Below are 21,443 nucleotides of genomic sequence, written 5' to 3'. Positions count from 1 at the left end.
GACTTATGTACCACCATTACAGTATTCCAAGATTCTGTATTTGTCTATATATACCTTTACTAGAGATTTTTATGTTTTTGGATATTTTTGTGTTGCTCTCTAGTGTCTTTTTGTTTCAACTGGAAGGGACTCCTTTTAGCAATTCTTACAAGGTAGGTCTATTAGAGATGAATTCCCTCATCTATTTTTTACCTGAGTGGGTTTTTATTCTTTACTTATTTTTGAAGGGCAGTTTTTCCAGATACAGTATCTTGGTTGGCAGTTTTTTTCCCCAGCACTTTGAATATATCAGCCCACTCCTTTCTGGCTTGTAATAGTTCTGATGAGAAATTGCTGATGATTTTATGGGTGTTCCCTTGTACATGATGACTTGCTGTTCCCTTGCTGCTTTCAAGATTCCCTCTTTGTCTTTGAACTTTTGACAGTTTGATTACAGTGTATCTTAGTGTGGGCTTCTTTGAATTCATCTTTGTTGGCATTATTTGAGCTTTTTAAATTTGAATGTCCATATTCTTCCCCAGATTTCATTTTCAGGCATTATTTCTTCAAACAAGCTCACTGCTCCTTTCTCTTTTCTCCTTTTGGTTCATTAATGCATATATTGGTCTGTCATTAGTGTCCTATAAATCTCTTAGGCTTCATTTTTTCCCCCTTTTTTTGTTCCTCTGACTAAATTATTTCAAATGATCGATCTTTGAGTTCACTAATTCTTTCCTCTGCCTGATGAAGAATGCTTTTGAATCCATCTGGTGGATTTTTCAATTTAGTTATTGCAATCTTCAGCTCCATAATTTCTGTTTGGTTCTTTTTTGTATTTCCTATCTCTTTGTTGCTATTCTCATTTTGTCCATGCATCAGTTTCCCTGATTTCATTTAGTTGTCTTTTTATGGTTTTTTGTAGCACATTGAGCTTCATTAAGATGATTATTTTATTTTATTTTATTATTTTTTAAAGATTATTTTAAATTTGTTGTCAAATAATTCACACATCTCCATTTCTTTAGGGTCATTTTTGGGAGATATATTTTGTTCTTTGAGCTGTATTTCTCTCATCCTGTTTTTTGCTATAATTTGTGCATTTTATTTTTTTAGTTTTTAATTTTTTTATTTTTTATTTTTTAAATGTTTTTTATTTATTTGAGAGAGAGAGAGAGAGAGAGAGAGAACGAGCACGAGCAGGGGAGGGGCAGAGAGAGAGAAAAAGAGAGAGGGAGAAACAGGATATAAAGCAGGCTCCAGGCTCTGAGCTGTCAGCACAAAGCCCGAAGCAGGGCTCAAACTCGTGAAGCATGAGATCATGACCTGAGCCAAAGTTGGACATTTAATCAACTGAGCCACCTGAGCGCCCCTAGTTTTCAATTTTTTTTAAATTTATTTTTTGTAATCTCCACATCCAAAGTGGAGCTTGAACCCACAACCCTGAGAGCAGGAGGAGTCACATCCTACCAAGCCAGCCAGCTGCCCCTAATTTGTCCATTTTAAAAAATAGCCACCTCTCCCAGTGTCTAAAAATTGGCTTCATACCAGGGAAGACCTTTTTCCGTTCCAGACAGGGAATCTGGAAACCCTTCCAGACCTTTTCTGGAGATACATCTTCTCTGGGCATGTGCACATAATTTCCTAGTTAGAGAGTGTTACTGGTTTTCTGGAGCTTGTAATCTTTAATTCCCCTTGGTCTCGCTGAAGTACCATACCTTCTTTGGTGCTGCAACAAGGCTCTGAGCTTGAGCTCTCTTTTGTTCTCCACCATTACCAGGCATCCAAAGAATGTTGGTTCATTCAGTCCTCTGATTTAGGGGAGACAGAAGTTATAGTCCCTTAGGCAGTTTCCCCAAAAGCTGGAATGTTGGATGTGCATTCTACTCTTCCCTTTCCCTCCCAAGAGAGTAGCTGTGAGCAGAGTGTTTTCTCCCGTTTGCACCAAGCACTGTCAGTTTGTGTCTGTGGTGGTACAGAGTTTTGTATGCCATCTTGCTCCCTGGTGGGCTTTTTTCAATATGCAGATTCATATCTTCCAGACATTTGGTAGGGGGGTGTTTTAAATATTAGTTCTGAAGGATGCCTGGGTGGCTCAGTTGGTTAAGCGTCTGACTTTGGCTCAGGTCATGATCTTGCTCGGTTTGTGAGTTAGAGCCTCGCATTGGGCTCTGTGCTGACGGCTCGGAGCCTGGGGCCCCCTTCAGATTCTGTGTCTCCTCCTCTCTCTGCCCCTCCCATGCTCATGCCCTGTCTCTCTCTGTCTCTCAATAATAAATAATAATTTAAAAAATTAGTTCTGTTGCATTGTTTTTCTTCATCAGAGACTCCACTTATATGACTGTCTTTCCTTCTTTGTCTCTTTTTACATCTTACCATCTTTCTTATTCATTTTACTACTTTCTTTACCTGATTTTCATTCTCTTGGTCCTTTGACAACCTTTATGCAACACGTTTTTGTTTGAGTATATTTTGTACCTGGCTACTAGTAATTTCAGTCTTTGTCTCTGAGATAATTGTCTTTTCTTTTTTTCCTGAGTTACTCAACTCTTCCCATTTTTTCCTGAGTCTTTTACCCTCCTCTCATCTTAGTTTTTGAGTTTCTGATTCAAAGATATTTTTCATATCCCTAAATGTTTCTTTGGGGCATATTTAAGTTTGGTGTATTTTTCTTGAAGTTTTTTTCTGTTCTTCCCTCATGCAGAGTGGAAAGAATTTATCATTAGAACCATAGTTGCATTTTTTTTCATTTTATTTTTAATAATAACAGACTTCTAGGTTTTCTCTTCATTTTTGTAGTTAAGTGTGTAGTTCACAGTTTTACTGGTTCTGTGGTGCCCTCTTCTGTTTGTGTAGAATGATCTCCTTTTTGAGGAATAGGCAAAGAAGGACTTGTCTTATTCTAGCTGTTTCTAGCTAGTGTTTCAAAATCCCCATTATCTTGTTTTCTGCAGGACAGATGGGCTCAGTTTTTGTTTTTTTTCCTTCTCTGCAGGGATTCAAAACTTGATCTTTTGATTTTGATCTCCTAGGATTTTGCTACACTTTGTTTTGTGCTGATGGCTTATTTTTCATTCTCTTTGTTATTGTGGCTTTATAAGCATCTTAGTCCTTTCCTGTTAAGTTTACTATTGTAGGGTGGTGAAGTAGATAAATGTAGTGATTCAGTTTGCTGTCTTTTGCTGGGGGTTTTGCATGTGAATTTTTAAAATAGCAATGAATAATCTTTGATTTTGTATGCCGCCTATCTCAATTAATACATTCTAAGACCCAACAAGTTGGGGCTGCTTGAGCTTGGTAAGATGGAATAGAGATACACATACAAAAATTCACATTTCAGCACTGCTGATTTCTGCCGATGTAGTCATAGAACTTTAATTTACTCCTCTCCAAAAGAAAAAACAAAATTCTCTCCTGCACTTTGCAAGATTGTGCTGGGTAGTATTTATATATGACTAAAAGTCATGAGTTATTTAGTTTATTTTCATTTTCTTTTAATGATTTATCATATAATTTCACACATTACTAGGAAAAACAGAAGGTACAAAGAATGTAAATATCTAGAAAAACAAAAAAATGTTTATTTAGGTATAACATAGTAAGTTTTGAAAGGTTATTTTAGAATGTCAAAGTAATCATAAGAAGTGACTTTGTGTATTGGTGGTGAGTCCCTTCAATTTCAGACGCAAAGCTTTTATATCACTATTTAAACTTAAAAACTAATACAGATTTATTTCAGAAAATAGAGAGCAGACACACACAGAAGAATATAAGACCCACCTAAAAAGGATTTTGTGGTATATAAAAGACTGTATTCTTCTAGTCTGTTTTCTCTACACACATATTCATTTATATTTATACATGTTATTTTATGATATATAAAATTATAGTATATATATAATTATATATAATAAAATTATGTTATATAAATATAAAATAAAAATTATAAATTTTTATAATTCCCTACTCATTCCCATTTAGACTTCATGGGTTTTTTTTTTTTTTTGGTGTTTAAATAATGCCATTTATTATTATTATTATTATTATTATTATTTACTTATTTTAAGAGAGAGAGCATTTGGGGGACAGGGCCAGGTAAGAGAGAAAGAGAATCCCAGGGAGGTTCCATGCTTAGTGCAGAGCCCAGCATGGGGCTAAGTCTCACAACCATGAGATCATGATCTGAGCCTAAATCCAGAGTCAGACGCTTAATCAACTGAGCCACTGATGAACATTTTATTTAGTCATTGTTGCCCATTTGTATTTCAAAAGTGGAGTTGGTGAGTCAAAAGAATGCCTTCTTAATGGAAAAGAAATCAAGTCATGCTTGGTTTTTAATATGCTTTTAAAAACCCAGGTAACCTCACCAACATATAATGCAGGATGTAACAGGGAATCAACATTATTCCTGCCAACTGCTTGCCCTAATAAAGATAAATGAAAACTCTTCTACCTGCTTCCAGGATTTTGTATGTTTGTCACTGACTGTGGTTATTATATGAAACACAGGCCTCTAGAAGCCATATTATTGTTGTGTTTTTCTGAGTTTTTAGTTTGAGAAGCTGTCTGATAATATGGGGAAGGAAATGATAGCTGAGAATTTATTTTTAGAGCTAAATTTGGTCTGTAAATTAAAATGGGGGAGTGTGTCATGGTCGGCTCCTTAATTTCTGGCTGCAGCTCTGTCATCTGCCAGCTGTGTTAAGAAGAGAGTCATCTATGGTCTATTTTTAAATTTCCTCACATGTAAAATTAAAATAATATTAAATCTTCGTCTATTAAAGATGTATTTCAGTAATTGGATAATACCTAAAAATGTTTTGTACTTAGAGGAGAAGGAATCTCTTCAAATCAAAAATGTGTCACCAGTTAGCTCAGTTCCTCTTGTCAACCATATTTCTAGATTACTAGAATTAAAAGATTTTTTAAAAATTTTTAATAGCCCATTCTAGTAAAGATGGAATAATCAAAGAATACTTAAGTCAGAGTCCTGAAATTTGACTCCCTCATGTAATTTATACCACAACTAAGAGCAAATAATTTGTTTCTTGAGTCTCATTAATGTAATAGTATCTATCCCTGTCTCAAAATTTTGAGGAGCTAATAAGCATAAGCATAATAATAAGCATGTGATTGTAGATATACTTTGAGAAGTATAAAACATTATATAAATACAAGGTGGCATCACATATTGAATCACTTTATTTGACCAGGAGAGGTGAAATGTCAGCAAGGTAATAGAAAAGTATAGGCTTAAATAATGCAGAAATTGCTCTTTCAAAACCTGGCTTTCCTAATTTCTTGATACTGTTTGTGGGTGTATTTGATCCTCTCACAATTTTTTAGTTAACTCAAAAATTGTTACTAATCAACTCTAAATTGATAGTAATATTTGTATAGGGAAGTGTGTTTAATGTTCCAACTTGGGATCCCACCCTATGAAGAAAATGTATTTCTTCCTGGTATGGAAAATGGAGAAACTCTTCAAATGTAAGCTAGCATCCACTTGCCTGTCCCTTACCTCAACTGCTTGCCTTTTATTGAATGTCTCTGAGCTTTTGTCCATTTTGGACGCTGTGTTTTCTCTGCCTGGATTTTTTTTTTTTTCTTCTCTCTCTTTTGCCTTGCTAAATCCCTATTGATCCTGAAAGTCTTAGTTTAGATTTTACTTTCTTTGGATATATTTCTCTATCCTCCTTAGACAGTCTTTCACTAATTGAGGAGACATGCTTGTCAAGCCCAAACATGATTGCATACTGAGATATCTCTCTTCTACCAGCTAAGTTGCTTCATAGCAGAGTCTTTCTCATCCACTTTTAACAATTCTGAGTAATAGGAGTAGTATCTGGTGTCTCCTAGATGCTCTGAAAAGTGTTGAAAGAATGACACCGATAAAAAAAATTCTTAGCCAGTACTCTTTTATCTTTTAGATAAAGAAATCACAGAAGCCATCTCTGATAAGTTGAGACTTAAAGGAATTTCAGAAGCAATCCATTTGGCAATTTAGGAACCTTAAGGAAAGGTAGTGTGGCTAGGATAAAGGATGGGTAGGGAGAAGTCAGAGAGAAATAAGGCCTTATAAGTCAGTGATAATTTTAACCTGAGTATGAAGGGAATTTATTGGGGAGTGATATGACCTAATTTGCCGTCTACAAAGTAATACTGCTTTGTTGGGAACGGCATTGGTCCCTTTTGTGGTTGGGAGAAAGTAGGCATTAAGTGGTAGAGGCGCAATAAAAGTTACTGCAATCAAGATGTATTTCATAGGAACTTTTGTTTAACCTTAGTTTAGAAATATTTCCTGCTGTGATAGTAATGTAGTCTGTTGAATATGGTTTTTTCTTTCCTTTTTTTTTTCCAATTAGTTTGTACTGTTAAAGTTCAGGTGTGTAAATGCAGAAGATAATTAAAACCTGTGGCACAATTCTTTTCCTGTCATTTGCATGTGTTCCCGTATTTCTGGTATTGGTGCCAAACACCTCTGTTAATTTAGCAAACGGGATCGATTTTCTTGTAATTGAGATGTTAAATTCTAGTTTGTGAATATGTGTATATTTAACCTTTGAAGAAAATTCTACTTACTAAAGTTATAAATATCTAAGGTGATATCAGGATGAGTACAGCATTAAGGGACATCAATGGCAATGTTTTCTATAGTTCTGTGGTGAAGGAACTATTTATAAATAATTCTTAAAGCACCTTGCAGTTATTAAAGTAAATTTTAAATAGAATTATGCATTGAATTAACATTATTAAAACGACTTATGTTGCCTACTTTACATTTTCCAGGAACATCATTTACAGCGAGCTATTTCAGCACAGCAAGTATTTAGAGAAAAAAAAGAGAGCATGGTCATTCCAGTTCCTGAGGCAGAGAGCAACGTCAACTATTACAATCGCTTGTACAAAGGAGAGTTTAAACAGCCAAAACAGTTCATTCATATTCAGCGTAAGTTTGTTGATTCATTGTTTTCTGTTTGTAATTTATCTACCAGTGAATATCCTTTCTTTTCTATGCCCAAAGAGATTTTAATTTTTCAGTTCATACACACTGATTAATAGAAATGTAAAACATTAAGGAATAAAATCTCTGTATGCTTAACATCTGAATTTGCAGGTGGGAGATCATTTTGAGCATTAGTTGCATTTGGAACATTTGATGTTTATGTAGATTAGGATTTGGTGTGGTACTTAAACTTTATTATACAACTAAAAGTTGGTGGATTGCTGTACTCAAATTTAAGATTTATTTTTAAAGGCCTGGTGGCTATAATGCTGATTAGGGGTGAGTCTTCAGAAGTTTTTTAGAATTAGATTTTACCCCTCTACCTACGTCTAATTTTTATAAAATTCTGTTTCTGCCTCCTTGATACTATCTTATTTTTCTCCCCATTGTTACTATTTAAATGATCACCATCTCTTGCCTTAGAACTGTTTCACTAACCTCCTGTTAAATTTACTATCCCTCCATCGCCTTTCCTTACCCTCTTCTAATATGCCTTCTCGACAAAGTCCACCAGCACCAGAGTGGTCTTCCTAAAGTGTCAGTCTGATCAAATTATTCTCTGGCTTAAAATCCTGCTGTTCTTTATTGTCTCCAGTAGTTTTCAGCTGATGGTGTAGACAGATGCTGATGTCTTGGTATCTTGTCTGATTGTGTAAGAAAAAGCCTTGGGTAGCTTGTTAAAATAGAGATTCCAGGGCTCTGCTTCAGGCCTACCTGTATGAGAATCATCGGTATGCATCCTAGTAATAAGTATTTTTAAAAGTTCCCAGGTAATTATGAAACTCCTCCAGATTTAAGACTGACTAGAAGATTGACTATTTTCTGTCTGTTCTAAGATGCACATTTTTTATTGGTCATCTTTGAAATAAGATTGCATATTAAATTGTTATTGTCCTGGATACAAGTCTAGTTTATCTAAAGAAAATTTGCTTTTGTTTCTGCCAAGCATTTAGGGAAACTACCAACATCAGACCACTTTAAAGTTTTCCCTGTTTGTTTTGTTTGTTTTTAGACCATACTGATAGCTTTAGTTCAGGCTACAGACCTGCTTAGAGTTCATTTCTCAGGGGGAGATTTTTCTCTCCTCCTTTCATGTAAGGGCAAGTTGAGAAATGAAGTTCCTTGCTGTTTCTTTCTGCATAGTTGGTTTATTTCTTTATCTTACACTGAGATTGTTACCATTTGGTAGTGTATGTTTATGCAGGAGTATTCTGTTAACCTTGTTAATAGACTCCAGCAGAAAGCTTTTTTTTTCTTTTTAATAGTACATAAAGTCATAGTGCACCTTGTAACTGGTGGCAGTTTAGATTTCACAGTTCAGTAATAGGCAAATTCTCTACTTTGAATACAAGACCCTTTGTGATCGTTTCCCCTGTCTACTCCATTAACCTCATTTCCTGACTGCTCTTCCTCACACTCTCTTAGCCATAGGAACTAACTTGAAATTACTCATATTTGCCTGGTTATTTCACATTTCACATCTCACACTCCCTTGCTTGTGCTAGTCAAGTCAGCTTTCACCTCCTGCAACTCACTGAACACCTAACTTTGTTCTGAAGCTTATCCTGACTTTTGTCATCCTACTTCTGTTTTTTACTTAATCTCAGTATCTTGTACATACCTCTATTAGAGGACTTGCCATATTTTATTACAATTATTTGTAACCATTCTTTCTCTTCTTTTAGACTAGGAGCTTCTTGAGGGCAAGGACTATGTTTTATTTTCTCTTCATATCTTTAGAGTGAAGTGCATGGCTTATAGATGCACAATAAATAGCATGTTTGTTGACTGAATTGTTTTTAAATGGCTTTTAAAAGGCTGTTAGGTATCACAACCATTTCCAGAATTTTTTTTTTCTCTTAAGCATTCAAGAGAAATATGATACAGCCATTATTTATGTGACTCTGTATTCTTTGAATCCCTTTAGTTTGTTGCATTTGTCTTACCTGTGTATCAGGAAAGAGCAGGTTCATAATAGGAATTTTAAGTATTTTTCAAGCCAAAGTATCCATTTGTTATTGTTTTGTATTTTAATAACACTGTAGCTGGACATCAGGACCATATGTAAAAACCATTCTAGAAAACCAAGAATGAAGAAGTTGCATGTAACCCATCTGGGTCAGGGACATTAGATACAGTAAACATTAAAATTGTGTAGGTTTTTAAATTTCATTTTATTCTATTACCACAGAAAATAGAATAAAAATAATAGAAAATTATTTTCACTTTCATTTTTTCTTTTAGTCTGTCAGTATGTGTTCTACATACTATGCTATATATAAGATCCTATTGCACATATAAATTTTCATACTCCTCTTTCTACTTATATTTTAAGTTTCCCACGTTTGAATATTGTCTGTGATTGTCATTTTCAGTGTCTACTAATTTTCTATCAAATTGATATTTATCAGTTTGCTTACTTCTATGCCTATTACTGGCCTTAAACTTGTCTATACTAAAATTTAAACTCATGTTATCATTGAGATTTTTTTTTTCAGGGAAGAGCTTTTTTTTTTTTTTTTTTTTTAAGTTTATTTATGTTTTTAGTAATCTCTACACCCAATGTGGGGCCTGAACTCACAACCTCAGGATCAAAAGTCAGATGGCTGTTCCAGTTGAGCCAGCCAGGTGCCCACCTCTCAAGGAAGGGCTTTTATTTATTTAAAAAAATTTTTTTTTAATGTTTATTTTTGAGAGAGAGAGAGACACACACACACACAGAGTGCGAGCAGGGGAGGGGCAGAGAGAGAGAAGGAGACGCAGAATCTGAAACAGGCTCCAGGCTCTGAGCCGTCAGCACAGAGCCTGACGCGGGCTGGAACTCACGAACTACGAGATCATGACCTGCGAGTTGAAGCCCGACGCTTAACTGACTGAGCCACCCGGGCACTCAAGGAAGGGCTTTTAAACATTTTTTTTTGAGTTCTGAAATAAAAGGAATTACAGAAGATATTGCTCTGGTTTTTCCTTTTCTTCTTTACATGATAGAGTTGAAAGAATCTCCATTTGCCTGCCTAAGAAAAGACATTGCATAATTGCCACAGTAGGATAGCTTAGTTCAGGGTTCATCACATTGTTTCCCTGAGCTTTGGCAGAAAACTTACTTTATTACTCCACAGTGCTACTAATGTGACTATTACCCATTTAGAGTTTTTCAAAGATTCTTTTGTCTATCAGATATACTTTTAACTTTGTATGATTTTTTTTTAAGTTTATTTATTTATTTTGAGAGAGAGCATGAGTGGAGGAGGGGCAGAGATAAAGAGTTAGTCAGTCAGTCAGTCAGTCCCAGTCAGGCTCCACGCTCTTCCCAGAGCCCAACTGGGGCTCCATCTCAAGTGAGCCCAAATGAAGAGTCAGATGCTTAACTGACTGAGCCACCCAGGTGCCCCTAACTTTTCCCTGTGTGTTCTACCACTAGGATACCAGCCTTACTTACCAAAATGAGCTGTTAGAAGTGAAGGTCTTTTTTTTTTTCAGGAGCAGAATTTCATCTCACTCACCATACAGCCCCAGAATATGGTTTTAATACAATTTTCTTTCCATTTCCCCTGACCCTTCATACTTTTCAGCTACAAAATAATGAGCTCCTTGCACCTCTCTGACTTATGCCATATATTGTTATACCTCCATGTTATACCCCTTTACTTCTCTCTTCCATTTGTTAGAATATAACTTATTCTCTACATCTCATCTCCAGGATTACATTTAACAGCCTTTCCCTGAGCCCCTCCAAGCAGAATTCTTGGCACTGTTTACCTCAAGCCCTCTTGTGTCATACACACCCTCATTGTAGCATGAGCCACCTTTGGTTGTGATTGTTTGCCTTCTGCTGTCTCTCTAGGCTATACCAGTCATTGAGAGCAGGGACTTTTTTTCTTTCAATTTCACTGCCTAGTATAGTACTTAGCATGTGGTTAGGTAAGCAGCGTAATGTTCGCTGAATAAGTAAACGAGTGAATAAATGGATGATTGAAGGTAAAAGTATATACACGTTGGTATTTTTGAGACATTGATCTTGTAGGACTCAAAATTGTACACAGGATCAAACATAAGAACAAAATTATTGGGCTGCCAGGGTGTTCAGTTGGTTGAGTGTCCAACTCTTGATTTCAGCTCAGGTCATGATCTCATGGTTCATGAGTTCAAGCCCCCGTTGGGCTCTGTGCTGACAGTGTGGAGCCTGCTTGGGATTCTCTGTCTGCCTTTCTCTCTCTGCCCCTCCCCTACATTCTCTCTGAAAAATAAACATTGAAAAAAATAAAATTATTTGTGTGTGTAGTGAAATTGAGGACCCGTGTGGATCCAAGTTAGAAATGAAAAGTGAGCTCTGTTATTTACAACAGTGTCATTTTAGGCCAAGAAGGAGTTGGGAATGGAATGATACCAGTCTTGATATGGATGCAAGAACTTTGTTCCTTCCTTTTCTCTTGTGGTACCAGTTCTCCATAGTGACCCATATTGGTAATCTGAGGAAGTTATCAGAGCACATTGGAGTAGTCTTTCCAGCATCTTTCCAGATGGAGGCATCTTGGAGGCATGTGGTCTTGATACCTAAGATACTGAAACTGTTCCTCACTGGTCAGTTGTGTGACACATGCATAAGATGCTACCTCCATTTTACTTACTATTACAACAGATTTACTTTGGGTACCTCAACCCAGATGTTATAATTCCTTCATTCCTTTTGGAATTTAAGAACTTCATCAAATTCAGAACCCAAACTTTTCTCCTTAAGGAAATGACTTTGTTTACATTGCAGTAAGTTATTTTGATGTTCCATTATTCCTTTTATTTAATATGGTAATATTTTATAGTTGACATTAAGTATCTCAGAATTTTAAAACATGAAGGAACTTGAGATACTGTTTCAATATTGTTTCATAAGTGTTTTGAAGTTAATTTGTCTCTAGTTTTGAACTCACCTAAATGGTCCTTGAAAATAAGACTCCTTATCTTGTTTTGAAAGGAAAGGTCTCTTCCTCTTCTCCCTGCACTGCACCTACACACACAGATCAGTAGACCATCTCAGCTGCTTCTTGGCTGAAAGAGGAGAGTTCAGGAGGAAGGATAGGTGGGAGGTAGCACCTCCTCATTCTCTGTTGAGCAGACAGAGGAACTCACCAAAAGGAGATTGAAGTCTGCTATTTGTATCTGCGGCCAGGATAGTAAAGCCCTAAGAAAGTGCCTGTCATTGTGTGTATACTCCTTATATACCTTAGTACACGTGAAGGTGGCTTCTTCTCAGTCTGATAAAGGTGACCATTGTCAAGTCTACATTAGGAAAAGAAGAAAAATTCCACTTATTCAATATAAAGTAGACCTGTATGTTCCACTAGGTTTTCAGCAAGAGTGAGATGGATGCTGGCCTAACATTCGGCTTCAGTCTCATTATCCTTGCAATGCTCTTTGCTATTCTTTTAACAAAAATGATGACCTTTTACCCTGGTGGGACACACATGTTCTGATTGGAAAATCCAAATGAAGAGCAGTACTTTGTTTATACAGTAAAACTTCTTGGTGAAAAGGATGATTCTAGGAACATCACTTTTTGTAAAACTGTTGCCAGGTATGTATAAAGCAGTTAAATTGAGCACACATCTCATGAAATGAATCACGCATTCAGATAAATAAATATTAGAAAAAAAGTGCCACAAGTATAGAAGTGGATTGTGGAGAACACATTCCAGGTGAAGCTAGATCCCAGGTTCAGGTGATTGGAGGCATGGTAACAGGGACAGTGAGCCAGGCCAGGCCTCGAGGACAACCCACATTCAGATCAACTGGCTGTAAGGATCTTTCTCCTCAGGATTGTGCTGAGTCTCCTTAGGTAAAGCTGTGGGCATGAAGGCTGAAATGTAGAGCAGTACCTGGAGAGCTACTAATCTAGGAAGGAGGAAGAAACCCAAAACTCAAAGTATTAAAGTAACGCCAGGTGTTTGGGGAAAAAGCAAAATAATTATTGGTGGTCTGGGTAGAGAGATAAAAATGAGTACAAAGAGAGTGCCCCTTGAGTCTTTATGCATTTATTTATGCCCACTATTAAAAAATTTGAAAAATTGAGGTGACTTTGAGTAAAATACAGCATCACAGATTAGAGACCTTGGTTAAAGATTCAGGAGAAAACAAAGAGGTAAATTTGATACATAGTAGTGCATATTTTAGGCATGATGTAATTAATAGACGAAGCAAAAAAGTGAGATTGGTTTTAAGGTGCATATTTCAGTGCATGTTTCCTGGCACTGAAGCATTTAGAACCTCCTGTGGGGCCACACAAAGAAGATACTGTGATATAACCCAGCACACCAGATTTTGTTAATAGGTGTTACCAGAAATAAGCTTTCAGCATATTCACCTAGCAGGTAGCATCTCCACGGAAGATTCTTCAGTGACACCACACTGCCCTGAGTGTTGGCGCTTTGTAGGATTTTGTCTCTGTCCCTATCTACCACCAAAAACTAAATTTCCTTCCATTTTACCCCACTGGTATAATTTAATGGGCTCCCTACCGATAAAAGTACTTTTTTATATGCTTATTTTCTGAAAATTTTAATAGAAAACTAAACTTTTCTTTCCACAGTTATGGGTAAAATGCTTAGTAACATAGCTGACCTGTACCGATTGCCGTGCCCGGTCCTGTTAGTGTTTTACATATATTATGTCACTTATGCCTCAAAGGTACTTTATGAGGTACTTTCTTTTTAAAGAAAGATTACAAAAAGAGCCCAAAGTAATGGAGCTAGCAAGTGGAAGAGTCTGAATTGGAACCAGGCCCTCTGGCTCTAGGGTGCGCCTGTTTAACTCTGGTATACTGTTTTTCAGTCATGGCTCATGGTTCTAAGATGCAGATACTGATACATGTTAAAACAAATCCATTTCCATTCAAATGTGGTTGATGATAGAATCAACAATGGGAGTAAAGGATTTGTTTTTTCCATTAGTTTTGTGTGTATGTGATGGATAAATTGCAGGATAGAGGATAGGTTGTCAGCTGATAGAAAAGGAAATCCTGGGCTTGGGGTGCCTGGGTGGCTTAGTTTATTAAGTGTCTGACTTCAGCTCAGGTTATGGTCTCCCAGCTTGTGAGTTTGAGCCCTGGGTAGGGCTTTGGATTCTGTGTCTCCCTCTCTCTCTGCCCCTCCCCTACTCATGCTCTTTTTCTCAAAAATAAAGAAAGATGAAAAAGAATTAAATAAATAAAGTGTTAATAATGCAGAAAAGAATAGTAATCCCAGGATGCCTGATTGGCTCAGTCAGTAGAGCGTGTGAATCTTGGTCTCAAGAGTCTTGAGTTTGAGACCCATGTTGGGCATAGAGATTACTTGAAAAAAAAAAAATCATAATAATAATCCCATCTTGCAAAGGTAAGCAACAGAGATAAAAGTTGTCTTCCCTTTTTTCCAAATTTGTGTAACGTGTATGTATATATATATGTATAGGTCTGTGGTTTTTGCTTTTTTTTTACTTACTTACTGTCAGTAAGCATTTTTCCAAGTCATTAACTAGCTTTAATAATTTTCAAAGCTATATAATATTACAAGGAATTTGTTTTACATCCTTCAGTAGTCAGCAGGAATCTAAGAAAGCAAGCCAATACTGAAGGTTTTTATTTGTTTACACTTTAATTAACAAGGAGTTCTAGACCCAGGATTATTTGTGGTTTTGTTATTAGTAAAATACAACTTTGTGTATTAGTAAATATTGGCAAATTAGTAATTTCATTAGTAAAATATAATTTGCATTTTAAGGAGAAACAGGATTTTAGGCTTTGAAAAAATTATTATTATTTTTTTTTAAAAGCTAGTGCACAGTGAACTCTTTTTAGATAAAGCCTAATTTACTTCAGATGATGCTTTACGTTCAGTTGTCATGTCTCTTCAGGCTATTCTTTAGTGTTTTTGTGCTTCATACAACGACATTTTTTAGTACGGGCCAGGTATTTGGTAGAATGTTCCTCAGTTTGGGTCAGCCTGTTTCCTCATGACTTGTTTCAGGTTAAAATGGGGTGGTGGTGGTGGTGGTGGTGGTGGTGGTGGTTTTATTGTGGTAAAAAATATAACATGTTCTCTCTTAATTTGTAAGTCTGTATCACAGTATCGTTAACTATATGCACATTGTTGTTCAACAGATCTTTAGAAGTTTTTCATTTTGCCTTACTGAAATTCTGTACCCATTGAACAACTCCCCTGTTACACCCTCCCCTCAACCCCCGACAACCACCATTCTACCTTTTGTTTCTATGAATTTGACTACTTTAGTTACCTCATGTAAGTGGAATCATGTGTATTTGTCTTTTTGTGACTGGGTTATTTCAGTTAGCATAATGTCCTCAAGGTTCATCCATATTGTATCATATGACAAGATTTCATTCTTTTTTAAAGCTGAATAATACCTCATTGTATGTGTATATCACATTTTGTTTGTCCATTCATCTGTTGATTCTACCTCCTGGCTGTTGTAAATAATATTGCAGTGAACATGGGTCTTCGCATATATATCCCTTTGAGATCCTATTTTCAGTTCTTTTGGATATATACCTGGAAGAGTAATTGCTGGATCACATAGTGGTTGTATTTTTGAGGAACCTCCCTAGTGTTACACACAGTAGCTACAGTATTTTACCATCCTACCAACAATGTGCAACGTTCCAATGTCTGCACATTCACACCAAGTGTGATTTTTGTTTGTTTTTTGTTTGTTTTTTAGAGTGGCCACCCTAATGATGGTATCTCATTGTGATTTTGATTTGTAATTCCCTAGTGGCTAGTGATGTTGAGCTGCTTTTCATATGCTTGTTGGCTATGTGTATATCTTTGGAGAAATGTCTCTTCAGGTCCTTTTTTTTAATTGGGATGGTTTGTTGTTGTTTAGGAGTTCTTGTATTCTGGATATTAACCTCTTATCAGATATATGGTTTGAAAGTATTTTCTCCCATTCCATAGGTTGCCTTTTCACTCTCCTGATTGTTAACTGTGCTTTGCAGAAGTTTTTAAGTTTGATGCAATCCCATTTGTTGTTGTTGCTTGTGCTTTTGGTATCATCTGGAAGAAATCATAACTAAACCTAGTATTATGAAGCTTTTCCTGTGTATTTTCTTCTAAGAGTTTTATAGTTACAGGTCTTGTGTTAAAGTCTTTAATTCATTTTGAGTTAATATTTGTACATAATGTAAGAAGAAGGTTTGTCTTAATATTTTTTGCATGTGGATTTCAGTTTTCCCAGCACCATATGAGACTATCCTTTCTCCATTGTGTAGTCTTGACACCCTTTTTGATCATCTTGTGAGGGTTTATTTTATGATTCTCTGATCCCGTTGGTCTGCAAGTCTCTTTTAATGCCTATACACAAATTTGATTATTGTAGTTTTGTAATATGTTTTGAAATCTGAAATGTATGGGTTTTTTTTTTTTTTTTAAGTTTATTTATTTATTTTGGGAGAGACAGAAACAGCCCTAGCAGGGGAGGGGCAGAGAGAGAGAGAGAGAGAGAGAGAGAGAGAGAGAGAGAGAGAGAGAGAATCCCAATCAGGCTCTGCACCATCAGTGCCTGATGAGGGGCTTGAACTCACAAACTGTGAGACCATGACCTGAGCTAAAACCAAGAGTCGGAAGCTTATTTAGCTTGGTGAAATCTTATTTAGCAAAGAGTCTCTCTAGTAAAGGAAATTAGTTCTTCATTGCCCTCCAGTTTATGTTTTACACGTTTGGAATTTTTCAAATCTTTTAGGATTTCTATTTCAAAACTTTATGATATCTGTACTAAGTTTATTTCCTGGTCCACTCAATGCTTTGCTAAAATTAAATCTATAAGAATATTGGTATTTAATTTCTCATGTTTCCAACAGTTTAGTGCGCTATGGAGATACATTCTTTTTCTTTGACTTATTTATTATTTATACTATTAGCTATTAATAGCATGTATATTTTTGCACATATAATTGTAGAATTAATTTGTACTGGTTAAGCTAAGATACTGTCTGCATCCAGATGTCTAAGTGAGGCTTTTGCCCACATTTTGTATTTGTTGAATGATTCATTGAGAGTGAATGAGAAAGAGATGAGGTCTGAACAGAAAGTAGGGGAGAATCTCAGGTAGAACGCAGAGATCACTGACTCAGAATATTTTTTTAAAACACAAAATTGTTTTCACAAAGTAATACGGTTTTATTTTTAATAGGTAATGCATTTAGATGATTTCAAAATAGAAAGTATATGAAAAACAGCCTCCAATCACCCTCCCCTTATAAGAAACTACTTTTTTAAGGCTATGTTTTCTTTTAGGGTTTTGTTATGCAAATTCAAGCACTTAAGAATTTATATTTTTATACCCCTTTTACACAAAAGTTAACATACTATATGTACATTTTGGCACTTGATTTTTTTTTTTCTTTTTCATAAGAGTATAGTCTGGAAACTAGCCCATATCAACATGTAGAATGTGTCCTCATTTCTGTTTTACTGCTGCATAATAGTTCTTTGTGTTTGGTTGTGCAAGATTATTATCCCATTTCCTATAGAAGGGAACTTGGATTGTTTCCAGTCTTTTGTTACTGCAGATAGTGCTTCTGTGAAGAACTGTGAACATACAGAATTTCATAAAGGTGTAATTATATGTATTCCAGAAATTGCCAAATTGCTTTCTATAGGAGTCCTACAGTTTTACATTTCCACTAGCAATGCATTATAGTGCTATTTCATCACAGCCTGGTCAAAAGACTGCCTTAGAATTTTTTAATTTTTTCCAAGTCTGATAGGTGAGAGATGATATACCTCAGTGCATTATTCTTTTAAATAAACCTTTTAGTTTGGAAAAATTTCAGATTTATAGAAAAGTTGCAAAGGTAGTATTCTTTTATACCTCTCACCCAGTTTCAGTTTCCTCTAATATTACTATCATGCATTACTGTGGCACCTGGTGTCAAACCTAAGAAACCGATATTGGAACATCATTGTTGATCAAAATCCAGACTTTAGTTTCTCTTAGTATAGTTTTAATTTGGATTTCTTACTATGAATGAGGTTGAGTGTTTTTTTTCTTTTAAAGGAGCCATTAACATTTTTATCTTCTGAATTGTCACTGTCCTTTACCCAAGTTGCCTACTGAGTTGTTAGAAAACAAGAGAGGAATGGTCTGAAGGAGAAGAGAGAAGACTAGGAGACTTTCTTTTTAAACCATCATTACATCATTTAGGTCCTATCTAATATCATTAGGCTGTAGTCCCTCTCTGATGATGGAAATCTCTCCATGAAACTCTCAAAGAATCCACTTTCCCATTCTCATAGTTTGTGGTTCCCATAGTTGTTATCTTTGCTACTAATTTTGACTAGTAATACTTGTTATTTATTTAAATATGAGTTTTTCAGAGTGGGAGAGGGATATAGTTGGCTAGTCAGCGGAAGGACTAAAAATAATCCTGATTATAGTATAAACCTGGTTTGTTTGTTTTTTTGTTTGTTTGTTTGTTTGTTTGTTTGTTTGTTTTGGAGGGGGCAGTAGAGAGACTTGGATCAGCATGTGATCTTATAGAAATGGTCTTGGTCTCTTCTGCACTTTGCTTTATTTGTACATTGGGTAAGGAATGTAAGTAAGGTCTGTAGCTGAGTCTTACAATTGTAGGAAATCTTGGAGACTTAAAGTCAAGAGTTCTGGCTATATCTGCATTCATGATCTCTTGGTACTCTATTGAGAACTGCTGAGCTTGGAGGCTATTAGAACCTTGGAGAGCTCCAAGCAGAGGCGATGTTGCTTCCGAACTTTGAGATACACTAAGCTCTCATCAGCTGTCTTTGAAAGTTACTTGCAGTCTGAGACCTTAAAAATTTACAAATTTTAAAAATTCAGCGTATTTAAAATTAGGCATAAGTAAAGTTTATGATCTTTAAGAGCAAAGACTTGGGTTTAGATCAGAGGTTCTCATAAAGTTGCTCATCATCACTTGGGAACTTGTTAAAAATGGAAATTAGCAAGCCCTCCTCTAGATCTGCTGAGTCAGAAACTGGTGGTCAAGTTCAACAATCTGTTTTAACAAGCCATCCAGATAATTCTGGTGAATGTTAAAGTTTGAGAAACACTGGTTTAAAGGCTTGGATGATACTCATGTAAAGGAGAAACTTGTGAGCTTTTGTCAGATCCCTGGACTTCCTTAGGGTTAAGAAGTATGTATGGAATCCCAGGAAGGTGTTTTATTTGAACTGCTTCCTAGTTCATAGGTCTACCTAGTCAGAGCCCACTTTAATGTATACTAGGTTCTATTTAACTGAGGTTTAGGTAGGTATACGATAGCATTGCTGATGTAAGACTTGTAAAACTGTTCAATTCTGCTTTTTTAAAAAAATAATACACGTTATATATGTGCATGCAGCTTCATGGCTGTATAGTTCTGAATCCTTTTTCTGCTATATAAAGGTTGATTTGGATCATAGAGCCCTCTATCCAGACTCATTATTGATAATTTCTATCTCTTGTAGTTAAGCATATTCCCTGTCTATATTTCTGCTCTTCTCTCTGGGATGTCCTTGTATCTACCTTTTTTTATGCCTTATGGCGCTGATATCTATTCCAGTTTAGAAGGGAGCCTGTCATACATGTTGTACTTGAGGTACAGACAGTATTGGTTGTTACCGGGTTCATTGGATCAATAAACATAATTTTGGAAAGTTGTATGGAAAGGAAATGCAGAGTTGGAAGAAGAGATACACCAATGAGTTTATAAGTAAATGGCACTCTTAGAAAGTGGTGTTGTTAATACTTTCAAAGAAGGGCCTTGGCAAACAAGGTGCACTTGTACCTAGGTCTTGTTTTGTTGCCTGAACTAAAGGGATCAGATATTGGCAAATAGTTTCCAGAAGTTAACACTTAGGAAGTTTAAAGATGCATGAAAGTAGGGGCTTAGTTTATACAAATGAGGGTTGCTTCCTTTTACAATAAAAAAGTACCATTGATAATTCATAGGTAAATGTTGGAAGTGTTCTTGACCTGAAATAACTTTTAAGTAAAAAACTCTATTAGAGTTTTTTCTCTTTTTAATTTTTAATGTTTGTTTTTTAACAAATCCTTGAGTACCTAATACATTTGGTTCACAACAGCTGGTTTGATATGCATGATATTTGCTTATTAAATGTAATTTATAAGCTTAAACATTTAAGTCCAAAGTGGAACAAAAACAGTCTTTTGATTTATCTATATTTTTGCTCCCTTTGAAATTCAAAGAATTTTTCATTACTGCTGTTATGATTAGAAGGGTTTAATTTCATGTCTGTGGTGTAATGGGGTAAGTTCTGAGCCCTATGAATCAAAACCCTAAAACCTATGCTCAACTCACCAAGGTTCTTAACCTCTCACAGTTTTCTGATCTGTAAGATAAGGTATTTCCAGCTCTAAATTATGTTACTTTTTAAATTGTCTTAACATGTAAATTAGCTGATACATCTGATCTTTACCTTACTTTTTTTGTTTTGCATTGTTTTTTAATATGACTCCAGCGCTGGTTTGTTAGAAAGAGAAAAAGGTGGTAGGGAAGAGGAAAGAGGAAGATTTGAAAGAGGGAAAAAATTAAGAATAGATTTCAGGAATAAGAAAAAACTTCCTAAAAATGAAAACTATCTAGATTTTACTTTATGATGCTGAGATTTTTACTTTATTAAAATATTGCTTGAGTAACCTTATTTAGTTATATAATTTTCTCCCACACCTGGTGTTTTTCCACCAACATGAGGAAAAGGAATCATGTGATTAATTGAACTGGGTTCTGGTCTGTGACTACCCTTAGGAACTGTGAATTTTTAAGACTTTTACCTCTGTTTACTAGAAAAGAGTAACTGCTATATAATTTGAGTAAAGCTAATTAGAGTCTAGATATCCCAGCATATCTCTGTTTGTTCTAGTTTTTTTCTTCTTGACAAATTGCACATAGGTTTAAAAAAAAAAAAATTCTCAGGAAGCATTTAATCTGGGCATCCATAGTCCTCCTTTCTATTGTTAGTACCTAGCAAATTATAGACCCTCAACAGTACATGTTCAGTTCTGAGAAAAATCAGCTTGTAAGGAAAGGACTCTGAAAGAGTAGTAATAAATACTGTCTCCATATTCACTACCTTTAGTGTTTTCAGTCTCTTTATTTATATTTTATATTACAGTCTCTTTATTTTCTTTGATTCCTGTCCAGAACACAAGGAACTTTAGGTTAAAAATGTTTCCTAATAAAAATGGAGTAATTTTGATGCTAAAAAATTTTAAATCAGGAATTGCTATTCTCATTTATATCACATTATCCATTTGTAAAACTGTTTTAAATCTGAATTTTGCTTACAGTGTGCTGCTATATCAAATTAGAATATGTGTGTGCATGAGTGAATTTTTAGGTGAAAACTTTTTTTTTTTTTAATTTCAAAGTAAATGTGACTATTAGAAGTGTGAGGGAAGAAAGTATATAAGACAGATATTGACTTAAGGTTGGAAACAA

At 35.5% G+C, this 21,443-nt stretch overlaps 1 protein-coding gene across 2 annotated transcripts in view; it reads left to right on the top strand.

The window, feature by feature from the left end:
- Positions 1-21,443, top strand: part of EPC2 (enhancer of polycomb homolog 2) — a 121,742-nt gene that overhangs the window by 42,110 nt on the left and 58,189 nt on the right. For both annotated transcript variants that reach the window (XM_049616146.1, XM_049616145.1), the window contains exon 2: positions 6,766-6,925. In XM_049616146.1, coding sequence (XP_049472103.1) covers positions 6,766-6,925 — 160 coding nt within the window. The remainder of the gene's footprint in view (positions 1-6,765; positions 6,926-21,443) is intronic.

The sequence above is a fragment of the Panthera uncia genome (assembly GCF_023721935.1).
Source record: "Panthera uncia isolate 11264 chromosome C1 unlocalized genomic scaffold, Puncia_PCG_1.0 HiC_scaffold_3, whole genome shotgun sequence".
NCBI lineage: Eukaryota > Metazoa > Chordata > Mammalia > Carnivora > Felidae > Panthera > Panthera uncia.
This window is presented reverse-complemented; position numbering and strand designations above follow the sequence as displayed.